Source organism: Xenopus laevis, chromosome 9_10L, assembly GCF_017654675.1.
Source record: "Xenopus laevis strain J_2021 chromosome 9_10L, Xenopus_laevis_v10.1, whole genome shotgun sequence".
NCBI lineage: Eukaryota > Metazoa > Chordata > Amphibia > Anura > Pipidae > Xenopus > Xenopus laevis.
Window position 1 is genome coordinate 108,002,624 of NC_054387.1, and position 13,845 is coordinate 108,016,468.

The 13,845-nt window shown below is 36.9% G+C and overlaps 1 protein-coding gene across 6 annotated transcripts in view; it reads left to right on the plus strand.

Annotated features, from left to right (window-relative positions):
* Nucleotides 1–13,845, plus strand: part of unkl.L (unkempt family like zinc finger L homeolog) — a 48,227-nt gene that overhangs the window by 8,378 nt on the left and 26,004 nt on the right. For 5 of the 6 annotated variants that reach the window (XM_018236385.2, XM_018236383.2, XM_018236382.2 and 2 more), the window contains exons 3-8: nucleotides 6,540–6,716; nucleotides 6,953–7,086; nucleotides 8,064–8,199; nucleotides 9,631–9,748; nucleotides 10,771–10,855; nucleotides 11,176–11,342. In XM_018236385.2, the coding sequence (XP_018091874.1) occupies nucleotides 6,540–6,716; nucleotides 6,953–7,086; nucleotides 8,064–8,199; nucleotides 9,631–9,748; nucleotides 10,771–10,855; nucleotides 11,176–11,342 (817 nt within the window). The remainder of the gene's footprint in view (nucleotides 1–6,539; nucleotides 6,717–6,952; nucleotides 7,087–8,063; nucleotides 8,200–9,630; nucleotides 9,749–10,770; nucleotides 10,856–11,175; nucleotides 11,343–13,845) is intronic. The other variant, XM_018236388.2, reaches the window with a different exon arrangement.

Consider the following 13,845-nt stretch of genomic DNA (forward strand, 5'->3'; position numbering starts at 1 on the left):
CCCCAAGTCATGTGACTTGTGCTCTGATAAACTTCAATCACTCTTTACTGCTGTACTGCAAGTTGGAGTGATATCACCTCCCTCCCTTTCCCCCCCAGCAGCCAAACAAAAGAACAATGGGAAGGTAACCAGATAACAGCTCCCTAACACATGATAACAGCTGCCTTGTAGATCTAAGAACAGCACTTAATAGTAAAAACCCATGTCTCACTGAGACACATTCAGTTACATTGAGAAGGAAAAACAGCAGCCTGCCAGAAAGCATTTCTCTCCTAAAGTGCAGGCAAGTCACATGACTTGGGGCAGCTGGGAAATTGACAAAATGTCTAGCCCCATGTCAGATTTCAAAATTGAATATAAAAAAAATCTGTTTGCTATTTTGAGAAATGGATTTCAGTGCAGAAGTCTGCTGGAGTAGCACTATTAACTGATGCGTTTTGAAAAAAACATATTTTCTGATGACAGGATCCCTTTAATGTTTACATGCTTTTCTAGTAGACTTAGGTATGAAGATCCAAGTTACAGAAAGATCCTTTATCTGGAAAACCATGTCCGGAGTATTCTGGATAACAGGTCCCATACCTGTACTGTATATAGACAAGTGGCTCTTGTTCAATGAAAGACAACCTACAGTTATTTACTTTTAAAGGCACGTCTTTTCTTTCTTTCTGCAGAAAAATGAAGTGAATAATTGCTGTGCATTATTGGCAAATTAAAAAATGTGTGAGTGTTTGGTTTAGTGTATAAGCTATATGTTTTATTAGAATATATGTATTATTAGTATGGCATAGCACTGAATTAATGATAACGGTATGGAGATCCAAATTATGGACCCCTTATTTGGAAAAAACACCCATTCCTGTGTATTCTAGATAACAGGTTCCATACCTGTGTATGTATTGCCTTTTTTCTTCTTCTTTACATGTTTTCCTGCAATTTGCACCCAGGCAATTTATCCTGCAATGAGAGTGCAACTTTTTTTTGTTCTATAAAATTGCAAACTGTGTTTGGACAAAAAAATTAAAAAAAACGGATATATTTGGTGTTTGTCGCAGCTTATCCACTGACTGGAGATGACATGGCCATACCAACACCATTATATTTCCTGATCTGATTGCTTATCCTGTAGGCGAGTTGGTTGGATTTGTGCAGTTCTGTAACTGTATCACACAAATACCATTTTGTGTAGGGTCAGCTTTGCTAACAATTTATGGAAATATCTATATATTATGGAAAATAATCAGCAGATACAGTAGAACCATGTAAGACATTTCATTATTATTTTATGGGGCAGTTACTCATATTTCCAGTGTGTTCATTGCTTCGTTGTTTACATTTGTATAAATTCCATCTGCACAGGAATGCTGGTAATTGAATTGACTAATTTCACATTGGCCTTGAGTAGGGTACATATTTCTAATGCTGTTTCTGTTTTTCACATTCACAATGCTGTTTTCTGTTTTTCGCATTATATAGCCTGTTGTAAAATTTATTGTTCAGTTATATTATTGTATTGCTCCTTATTTGTCTTATTCCTGTTAACATTTAATTATTAACCATAAGCCCAATACACAAATGCTCTCAAATACTCCTACCTTTCTATATAGTTATTATAGCTCCTAGTCTCTGGTCCGGGTGCAACGCCACGAATCCGCAGCTTTGGGAGGCTTTCACAATCGATATGATACCCTTGGGGCGTGCACTCAACAGATCAGTAGACAGCGGTGAAGTAAAACCGTTTTATTTACTGGACAATCTTCCTAACGCGCTTCGTGCACACAAAATGAATTAGGAAGATTGTGCGGTAAATAAAACTGTTTTACAGTTGAGTGCATGCCACAAGGGTACCATAACATTAAAGAGGACCTGTCACCTTGAGACATGAGTAATATATAGCTTTCCCTCCTTAGTTAAACCCTTTAGTCAGCTGTTTTTGTCTACATCCAAAACGGATTAGAAAATATCCTACATGTAAAAAGTGTTTCATAGGTGCTGCCATCTTGAAACAGGACCCCTTTGTTTTCTGTGTGTGGGCTGAGCCAAACTGCCAAATCTCATGCATGCTTAGTCATAGAGTATACTCTGCGATAGACATGCTCTGCACCACTGGAAACAACGTAAGTAATGGCAGTGTCGACTTTCGGATGCAGACGCAGCGTCTGCATCCGACAGTCGTGTCGCATCAATGCTGCGACACGATGCGACAATTGAATTACTTACCTTATTTCTGTCACAACCGACGTGACGCCTGCGATTTTGCGCAGCGCGTCGGATCGCGGCTGAAACGGCCATGTAGTCCTGTTTATTGGTTGCCTTTTTAAAAGTGAACACCTGGTTGTCATGGGTTACCTGACCTGTTGCAAACCTAGTACTTTATTTTTTTTTACATTGCTCTCAGTTTTTTCAGGTTGTTGGGTTACTTCATGTTATGATGGACAAGCACCTAGAGATGGGGCATCTGTTGACACAATGCAGCATATGGCTCACTTTTTTTTTTTTTTTTTTTTAAACACTGGGCAAATTTGCACCTGGGTAGTAACCCGTAGCAACGAGCCAGTGACTGTTTTTTTTTTTATTTTATTTTTTCAGCCAGCTGCAGGTTGAACAATGAAAGCAAACATTTGATTGGTTGCCATGGGTTACTGCCCAGGTTCCAATTTGCCCAGTGTTTATAAATGAGCCCCAATGTGCTCTATTGCATAATGTACGTAACGTATAGCCATTTGCTACCAAGAAGAAAACTTCCATCTTCACAATTCCAGACTTTGTCTGTTACTAACGCTAAAATGAAATAGTTTTTGTAGTCAGAGACCCCCCCCCCCAAAAAAAACCTAATCCATGGACTATAAGACACAGAGATACTAAAGCCTCTAGGAATCTTTTACCTCTATTTTTACTCCCTCGCTGGAGCCCAAGTTAAAAGAAGATGCCTGGCGGTCTGCCATCCGCAGACGCTCGCTCTTGGTTGCCATGACAACTCTGATGTGAGAAAAATGAAATGCAGGCCCGTCTACTGCCTTACCTGTTTTAACTCTGATGCATTATTCAGTTCCCAGTGCACGTAGCGATTGCATTCTCTGCAAATGGATTTTTTTTTCTGTTGAATAATGTATATCCTTGAGTGTAATTAAAGGGTCCCTGGTAGTAGTAAACGCATTTGCTTATTGCTCCTTGTAAAACCAGATGGCCAGGTAATCATGGCTCTGTTTTGCAGACTTGCATACAAAAGAATGCTGCGCCTGCTAAATATGAATGCAATGTAAAGCCTGGACGCTGGCAGTTTTACCCTAAGGGCAATGTAATAAACCTGTGTATGAGCAATAGACCTGGGAATGACATGTTTTCCAGCTGAGGTGACCAAAACTAGCTGCTCTGCCATTTTCATTGGTTTATTTTTCCAAACGGCAGTCATTTGTACAACTTTGTGTGCTATAGACCAAATGAATTGGAATCTCTATATTACAGGTATGGGATCAGTTATCCCGAAACCTGTCATCCAGATAGCTCAGAATTACAGAAAGGCCATCTCCCATAGACTTCATTTTAATCAAATTATTCTAAATGTTAAAATGTATTTCCTTTTTTTCTCTGTACAGGTATGGGATCCATTTAGCGCCAATTCTGTCGAATGAGCTGCCTGATCCGGCTCCTCCAATGCTGCCCCTGCTCGCCGGCTTACCTGTCGGGAGGGGATGCAGGAACACTAGTGCGTAAAGCGCAATTGCGCTCTCTCGCAATAGTACAGCCAAATCTCTGGTTTAAAAAACGGAAATTCGGCCTCTCAAAGGTACCAGGAGCGTCTTTTTGCCGCCCCTGGAAACCTCTCTGGCGATGCCACCTGAGGCGAGCGTCTTAGCGCGCCTCATTGGAGGAGCACCCCTGGATCCATTATACAGAAAGCTCTGAATTACAGCAAGGTCGTCTCTCATAGACTCCATTTTATCCAATCATCCACATTTTTAAAAAATGATTTCGTTTTTCTCTGTAATAATATTTGAAGCAAGACCAGCCTGTTGGGTTTATTTAATGTTAAAATGATTTTCTAGTAGTCTTAAGGTATGAAGATCCAAATTACAGAAAGATCCGTTAACTGGAAAAACCCAGGTCGCGAACATTCTGGATAACGGGTCCCATACCTGTAATAATAAAACAGTACCTTGTGCTTGAACCCAACTAAGATATAATTAATCTTTATTGGAAGCAAAACCAGCCTATTGGGTTTATTTTATGTTTACCTGTACCTGAAATCACATTTTAACTTTAAACCAGGTTTCTTTATGACAAGAAAACCTCCTCTTATGATTGTTATGCTGTTTGTGACGGCATTAGTGACACTTGATAAAGGTGCAGTAAATCTAAATTAATTGAGTATGATTAAGCGGCACTCTAAAGTCCCTTTGCAAGCTTTTATTTGTATTTTTAGTGCACTTTTTGTTCTCAGGTAACTGGTTTAGAATTATGGTTACTAGGGACGCATTATCTTAGCAACCAGGCAGTGGTTTGAAGAGAAGTTATATTAAAAAAAATGTGGTTGCAATAAAAATCATGCTAAAAATGTATTTCAAGGTGAACTAACTCTTTAAGAGAAGGTGAACTAACTCTTTAAGAGAGCCCATTCGGGATTTCCTAAAAGATGTCCAATGCCACATATAAAAACAGTGGTTCATTTTTTATTTATGGACTTTCTGTAGAACTATGCATATCTTATGGGTTTATGATGATTAAGTATTATGGTATGTCTCCACACAGGCTATAGAAAATTAAAGTAGGTTCTCCTGTTCTACCTATTCATGAATAATACAATTTTTGCCCATACCTGCTTGGGGCATGATATGCTGGGTTCACCTTTAAGTTAACTTTTAGTATGTTATAGAATGGCTAATTATAAGCATCTTTTCTTATTATTTGTCTTTTTCTTCTGACTCTTTCCAGTTTTCAAATGGGGGTCACTGACCCCATCTGGAAAAAAATGCTCTGTAAGGCTTCAAATCAATTGTTATTTCTCATCTTTCTATTCCGGTCCTCCTATTCATATTCCAGTCTCCCATTCAAATCAATGCATGATTGCTAGGGTAATTTGGACCCTAACAACTAGATTTCTGAAATTGAAGAGCTGCTGAATAAAAAGCTACATAACTCAAAAGCCACAAATATTAAAGAATGAAAACAAATTACAAATTGTCAGAATATTGCTATGTACATCATACTAAAAATTCATTTAAAGGTGAACAAACCCTTTTATGGTGCTAATTAGAGCTTGATATTTTAGACCATAACACATCATGCACTATGTTTAACTGTTGGTCTGGTATTAGGAGCAATTGTTTTTGGCTTTGTGAAATTCTGTAATATTGGACGACCATTCCTCGACTGTGACAGAAATAAATGGTTGCAACTGTGAGATCCAAGGTCTTGGAAAAACACATGCCTTTCTTTATTTACTCTGTTCTGAAGCAATGTATGTACCTTATTCCTGCTGTATGCTTTGCTCAACATCATATTGATACTTTGTTTGCTATTTTAATTTGCTGCCAGATGTGAGTGCTTGATAGAGTGTTGTTGGGTTAAATATTAACCCGATGCTCCAATATTAAATGATCTTGATTGCTGAGCACCGGAACGTAGAATTAGAATTTTTTGAAAGGAAACTTATTACTTTACTTATTAGAATAAGTTATAATAAGGGGATAGATCAGTACATCATTGCGGCATTATTATTATTGTTGGATCTAAATAGACACCGCTGCCAGCTTACAGCCACCTTTTCTAATAAGTACCAATGGGGGTCATTTATAAACACTGGGCAAATTTGCAACTGGGCAGTAACCCATGGCAACCAATCAAATGATTGCTTTCAGTGTTCAACCTGGAGCTGGCTGAAAAAAGCAAATCACTAATTGGTTGCTAATGGTTACTATCCTGGTGCAAATTTGCCCAGTGTTTATAAATGAGCCCCAATGTAGAGTCCTAAACACTGTCATCAAAACCATTTTTAATGGTTTAAGAAGTGGGTTTTAATGATCAACATTATCTATAATTGTAATGCAGTGAAGTTTCTTTTCTCACACTGGTAAGGTCTGAGCACTTTTGCATTAGGCTATCACCTTATCTACTACAGGTACGGGATTCGTTATCCAGAAAGCTCCAAATTACGGAAAGGCCGTCTCCCATAGACTCCATTTTATCCAAATTTTTTAAAAATGATTTTCTTTTTCTCTGTAATAATAAAACAGTATATTGCACTTGATCCAAACTAAGCTTAAATTAATCCTTACTGGAAGCAAAACCAGCCTATTGGGTTTATATTTAAATGTTTTTCTAGTAGAATTAAGGTATGAAGATCCAAATTACAGAAAGATTACCGTAGTTATCTGGAAAACCCCAGATCCCAAGCATTCTGGATAACAGGTCCCATACCTGTATTACACTAACTTAATTGCTTTTACTTGTACTTAACATTAACTTGCGTTTATATCTGTGTGTCATATACAAAAGTAAAACATGCTTAAATATGGGATTCATCTTTTTTGTTCCGACAGCTGTCCATATTTACACCGGACAACAGGAGACACTGAAAGAAAATATCATTTACGATATTACAAGACTGGTACTTGTATTCATGAAACAGATGCTCGAGGGCATTGTGTGAAGAATGGACCCCATTGTGCCTTTGCCCATGGTCCCCATGACCTTAGACCTCCAGTGTATGATATAAGGTAATGATTTATTTCTTTGTATGGTATCGTTTTGCCTTTAGATCAGAATATTTTACAGAGCAACACACAGCAAAAAAAAAATCGTTATGTTTGCCACTAAACAAATTGCTTATGTGCAGCTTCTTTTTAACTGTTTAAATGCAAAACAAATAAAAATGTTGTGCAGTATATTTGCATTTATAGAAAACTTGTTCTCTTGAGATGTCATTAATAGCACATTTCCTTCTGTGATGCAGGGAAATCCAGGCACAAGAAGCCTTACAAAATGGGCAGCTTGGAAGCGGCGATGGAATTCCCGACTTACAGCCAGGAGTTTTAGCAAGTCAGGCAATGATCGAGAAAATCCTTGGAGAGGATCCTAGATGGCAAGGTAAGTTTACAGCAGACTGCTTTGTTGTATATTATGTTGACCAATGGATTGTTCTGCCAGTTTCATACATTTGTGCACTAATAACTGTTGTCTAACAGAGGTTTACAGGACCCTGTACTATGTATAATATACCGCTAACTAATCATGCTAAATATTATTCTATACATATTGCCTTTATATTACGGATGCACCGAATCCACTATTTGGGATTTGGCCAAATCCCTGAATCCTTCGTGAAAGATTTGGCCGAATATCGAACCAAATTCAAATTTGAATATGCAAATTAACGGCACGAAAGGAAAAAGTGGAAAAACATTTTTTTACTTACTTTGTTTTCTGAAGAAAAGTCAAATGATTTCACTTCCCGTCCATAATTTACATATCCAAATTAGGATTCGGATTCAGTTTTTTCTTCATTCATACTCATTGCAGCATATGTTTATCATTTCCTTCTTTGTTCTTACATTGTTCTAATTTCTTGTGCAAAATATATACAAAAGTACAAAGTGAGATGAAAAAGAATGGGATTACTGGCACATCACTTCTTTCCGTTTTCCTGAGCTTTCTCCCATGCCTATCACTTATCAAGATCATCTCATCCTTCTTTCCCTGTTCTCAATAGTCCCAGAATCAGCTTCCTACCTCATCCCTTCTAACCACACTGTGCCTCCTTGTAGAACTTGCTTCATGCCTCATCTTCTTTTATTTTTGTTTGTTACAAAATACACTTGGTAGATATTTTCTTGTCCCATAACCTGCTCTCTGCTAAACTGACCGAGTTAGCCTTTCTCCATTGCTTTTTATAGATTCTGCATACTGTTACTCAATCTTCCCATTCAACTTTCTTTTCTAGACCCTGCTAATAAGCAGCAGCAAGCTATTTCTTATGATTCTGATCCATTCACTTACTATTTGCAAAGGTATTAAAAAAATAAAAAGGAAAGTCAAAATCAGTATAATTTCTTTTTCCTCTGCAGATACTAATTTTGTTCTAGCCAGCTACAAAACCGATCAATGTACTAAACCACCAAGACTGTGCCGCCAAGGTTATGCGTGTCCACACTACCACAATAGCCGGGACAGAAGACGAAATCCACGAAAATTCAAATACAGGTACAATTAAAATGGCAGTTTTCCTCCTCCCCCCGCAGGTTTTCATATAGCGTTAGTTAATTATAATAATAATAATTACTATAATCTCTCTTTATTTTAGCTAGATATATATATACATTTTTTTATATATATATTTTTTTCTGCCTTTTTTTCATATAAAACTGCCTGTAGTTTTCAGACAAATAGTAACAGTATCAACAGTTGATAGATATTTGAATATGAATATTACAGATGACAGATATTTGAATATGAATATTAGCTTCAGAATACTGGAATAATAAACTCTAAAAAAAAATTCTGTACTGTTTCTGAAATAATCAAGTTTATCTTCACTATTCCTCTCTCAGCATGTGTTTCTCTTCATTCTGGAGTCGGGTGTCAGATGAATGATCCAATATATCTCATAAGGGGGCTCCTTTTGCCTAGAAGATGTATTAGAGCTCACTTTATTAAAATCACCAGAAATCCTGTCTCTCTACATGCAGAATTTGTGCAAAAGGCAGCTCCAATACAGCTGTTAGGAAAGGGAGCCCCCCTATAAGATATATTGGCTCATTCATCTGAAACCCAACTGCTGCATGAAGACAGAATGAAGAGAAGCAGATGCTAAGAGGGGAATAGTGAAAATAAACTTGATTATTTCAGAAACAATGCAGAATTTTTAATTGAGTTTATTTAGAATGTTTCTTAAATCAGTATAAGGAAGCTTATATTAAATTTCCATTTTTGCAATAGTTCCCCTTTAATTTCCACTTGCTGGAGGCAACTGTTCCTCTTGAAAAATATCACAATATGGATATTGTGTCAGGTTAGTAAGCCCAGCTAACCTTCCCTTGTGTCATATTCCCTGACTGCTTTTCTTGAATACACATGTATACATCCCAGACTGCAGCCCAATGGCTAAGTGATACTGTATATGCCTTAAAGGGAAATGCCAGATGCAGAACACTGAAATTCAATATTGACTCCCCTTAACATCATTTAGGCTCTGCTAGCTAAGAACTTTATCCCCAAATATCCCATGCAGTGAAATTTAAACTGTTTTTTTTTTTATAAAACATTCTGTCTTTTGGCTTTTTTATTTTTTTACATATTCTTTATTTGGTTTTTCTTTTTTCAAAAAGGTAAAACAAAGACAATATACAGAAAGAAGAATGAAAAACTAAATAATAAGAATAATAAAAAATTATATCAGAAGGGTGTGACCCCTGGTTGCATTCACAAGATGGATGTACAGTTAATGCATTCAGCAGTACATAATACTTGACATCATCTCTGGAACAATATAAGTAGTACCCATTAACTTCCTTTTAATCAGTTGTGGCAAGGGTTTTGGCTTTTTTATTAGAACACAGTTTGTAGTATATTAACCCTTCCTGTTTCTGAAATGATTACTGTATTCAGTTATGCTTTGTACCTTTTCCATTGTAGGTCTACACCATGTCCAAGTGTAAAGCATGGGGATGAGTGGGGAGAGCCTTCAAAGTGTGAAAGTGGTGACAGCTGTCAGTACTGCCACTCACGCACTGAGCAACAGTTTCATCCAGAGGTAGGCTTGTGTTTCAGTTTAAAGGGGATATAATCTAAGAAATGACATTTTGCATACTAAAAAACAAATGTCATTCTTAGCAACTTTCCATTATTTATTCATTATATTATATATTTTAAAGTTATTTGCGTAGTTAAGTTGGGTTGAAAAAAGACCAAAGTCCATCAAGTTCAACCCCTCCAAATGAAACCCAGCATATATACCCTTAAAGGAGAAACAAGCCCGTAACATAAAAAAACCCTACCCCCCTACCCTTTGTAGACCCCTCTCCCTTCTCCCCCCCAGCTTAGGCAAATGCCCCTAACTTTTTACTTACCCCTCGGTGCAGATTCTGTCCCCCGCAGTTCATGGCAGCCATCTTCTTTTCTTCTGAAATTTTCTTGACTTTTGGCACATGCGCAGTTGTTCGGGTCTGGAAAATTACTCCAACTGCACATGCGCCGAAAACGAAGGTCTGCTTCCGAAGTTTAACGAAGAAAAGAAGATGGCTGCCGTGAACTGCGGGGGACAGAATCTGCGCCGAGGGGTAAGTAAAAAAAAAATAGGGGCATTTGCCCCGGGTACCACCTAAGCTGGGGGGGGGAGAAGGGAGGGGGGTCTACAAAGGCTAGGGGGTAGGGGTTTTTTATGTTACGGGTTTGTTTCTCCTTTAAACTGACCCCTCCATTGCAGTCAGGAAATTTTTCAATGCAATGACACATTTATCAATGCCAATACCTGTGTCCGATTGTTATAGTATGTTTGACTGATTTGAGCCTTTGAACATAATATTTAATAGGGAAGGAGAATAGGATGGAGAAAGGATATGGATGGGTTCTGGTGTTGCTGCTGAGTTCATCTGAACATGTTCTCTCTGATGCTAATCATATGTGGGGAGAAATAATTTATGCTGTAGCATGCTCGGAACATTTTATGCTATATTCTTGGTTCTGTTTTCCCATCTCTATTACGCAGTGACATTTTAGGTTCATTCTGTGATTGTTTTTTTTTTCCATAACTAAAAATGTTTGCCATTTTTATAGATCTATAAATCAACTAAATGCAATGACATGAGGCAAACCGGATATTGCCCAAGAGGTCCTTTTTGTGCTTTTGCCCATGTTGAAAGTAAGTAATAAAGTTATCTGTCTTGTGCTCTGTCTGTTCATCACCCTTGACATCAATGACATTTTAGTTCTCCCTTCTTATGTGCTGCAGTGTATATTCTGAAGGATTAGTTCAGGTAATTTACCTAAGTACATTCAATTTTTTTTCCTTGCTCTTAATTATATTAGATGAGCCTCAGGTAAGCTTAGACATATTTGGCCACTATCAGCCCCCTGTCTCATATAGATTGCAGTGCACTCATAGCAAGGTGCTGTTTTGAGAAATAAACTGGACTTCTTAGAATTGTACTGATTTGGCGATTTCTAAATTTTCTTCTACAGGAATTCCCTCAGCAGAGGAAGCCATGAATGTAATGATGCAGTCAAGCTGCCATTTAAAGCAGGGCCCTCCCCTCTATTCGGGCGACAGTATAGGTTTTTCCAGTGAGTGGAGCACAAATCTGTGTTGTACTAACAGCATCCTGAACCACAATGAACAAACAGTAAATGTGAGTATTGCATGCTGGTTTTTAGTGTTTCAATTTACAAACTTAGAACAGTAGCAGAAGCCTCATTTTACACAAACTCCAGTGCCTTGTTCAGAAGACATATCCTCTGTTTTAAGGATATACATGAACCCAAAAACTGGCAAATCGTATTGTTAAAGGAACAGTAACACCAAAAAAATTACGTCAAGTACTGTTGCCTTGCACTAGTAAAACTGATCTGTTTGCTTCAGAAACACTTCTATAGTTCATATAAACCAGCTGCTGTGTAGCAATGGCGGAAAATGAAAAAAGGCTATATGGCACAGGTTAAATAGTGGATAACAGATAACACCATTATGTTCTACAAAGCTTATCTGCTATCTGCTGTGTAACCGAAGCCTTTTCTTTTCTTTGAATGGCTGCCCCCATTGCTACACAGCAGCTTATTTATATTAACAATAGTAGAGTTTCTGAAGCAAACGCAGCAGTTTTACCAGTGCAGGGCAACACTGCATTATATTTTTATTACTTTAAAACACTTTAATTTTGTGATGTTACTGTTACTCCCTTTAAGGGAGAGGCATCTGCAGGCTTTTAATAAATTCTCTTTCATAACAGTATTACAGTACCGCTCAAAATAATTCCTGAAAATATAGCTCGATCAAATATTTGTAACAGACATAGAGCCTTCTTCATGAGTAATCTGTGTAATTGAGAAAAAGACAGTGGCTTTTATCCTATATTTTATAGTACTCCCTTGGCACAAAACCCCTTATTTTCGGTATATACATCTGTTGATTAAATACAGCATGGATTTATTATTTGGTGTGCATTTAATATTGTTAAACTAATGCCTCAGGCAAAATACATTTTCTGTTCCAGGTTAATTATAGCCGTTTGTTTCATATACATTTTCAAAGCTGTATGAATCTTTTTTCTGTGATTCAGAGTCTTAGCTGAATTATAATTAAAATTCTTTCTATTTACCATTTTGCTTGGCATATTTTAGGCTTCAGTGTAAAGTAAAAAAAAAAAAAAAAAAAAACCTGAAGGCTACAATTGTGTAAAATGTGTCAATGTATGGTAATCCATATGTTTTTTTTAAAATTTCAATTGGTTCAAGAAAGTGGCTGAGCCACACCTCATCATTTTAGACACAGGTAGTACTCGTCTCAATGTATATTTGATATTAAAGGGGTAGTTCACCTTTAAGTTAACTTTTAGTATGTTATGGAATGGCTAATTCTAAGCAACTTTTCAATTGGCCTTCATTTTTTCTTTTTATAGTTTAATTATTTGCCTTCTTCTTCTGACACTTTCCAGCTTTCAAATGGAGGTCACTGATCCCATCTAAGAAAAAATGCTCAAATTGATTATTGCTACTTTTTGTTACTCCTCTTTCTATTCAGGCCCTCCAGGCCCTCTCCTTTTCATATTCATAAAATCAGTGCATGGTTGCTAGCCTAATTTGGACCCTAGCAACCAGATTGCTGTCATTACAAACTGGAGAGCAGCTGAATAAAAGGTTAAATAACTCAAAAAAACACAAATAATAAAAAATGAAAACCAATTGAAAATTGTCTCAGATTATCACTCTCTACATCATACTGATTCAAAGGTGAACAACTCCTTTAATGATGGAGAAAACCTGTGCATTACATTATGAGTAGAATAGATGGTTCTAAGCTTAGAAGAAACTGGAATATTGAAATGTTTTGAATTACATGTGTGCCTGTAAACCATTAGCTGAAAAAGAATAAAGTAAATGAATAGATCCCTGGCCCCATCATCATTAACACTCCATTAGGTTTTAGACATTTTAAAATGGACTAGTGGAACAAATATTGCAGAAAAAGATTTATACTTACAGCGCAGCAGCTCTTGGAGTCTGATAAGATGTTACGGAGACTTTTGCCATATACCCAAATCAAGATTTTACTATTCAGTAAAATACAAAATTTTCCCCAAAAGACTCAAAATCCAATTTTATCAGTACCCTAATTTGCAAATAGAAACTGCAGATAGAATCCAGCATACTGTTAATAATCCATGTTGAAATTTCTAAATTGCAGAACATTTAATTTTCGTTTCATATGCCAAGCTCATATCTGAATAATAACGGATATGAAAAAAAAACAAAACATTTTAGAAGAAATTGTTCAGACAGTTCCATTGTATTTAAAGGGGTGGCCCACTGTTAAGTTAACTTTTAGTATGTTATAGCATGCCCTATTCCTTGCAATTTGCAATTGGTATTCATTATTTATTTCATGTTTTTTTTTTTTTTTTTAACTATTTGCCGGTTCTCTTCTGCCTCTTTTCAGCTTTCATATGGATGGTCAGAGACCAAGCAGCCAAAAAATATTTCTCAGTGAGGCTTTAATTCTATTGTTAAACCACTGCTTGGTGTGTAGGCTAAATAATACCAGATCAGCTGCTGAAATACCAAATAGAGAGCTGCTGAAAATAAAGCTAAATAGCTGAAAAAACATAAAAAAGAAAGCCAGTTGCAAATTGTTTCAGT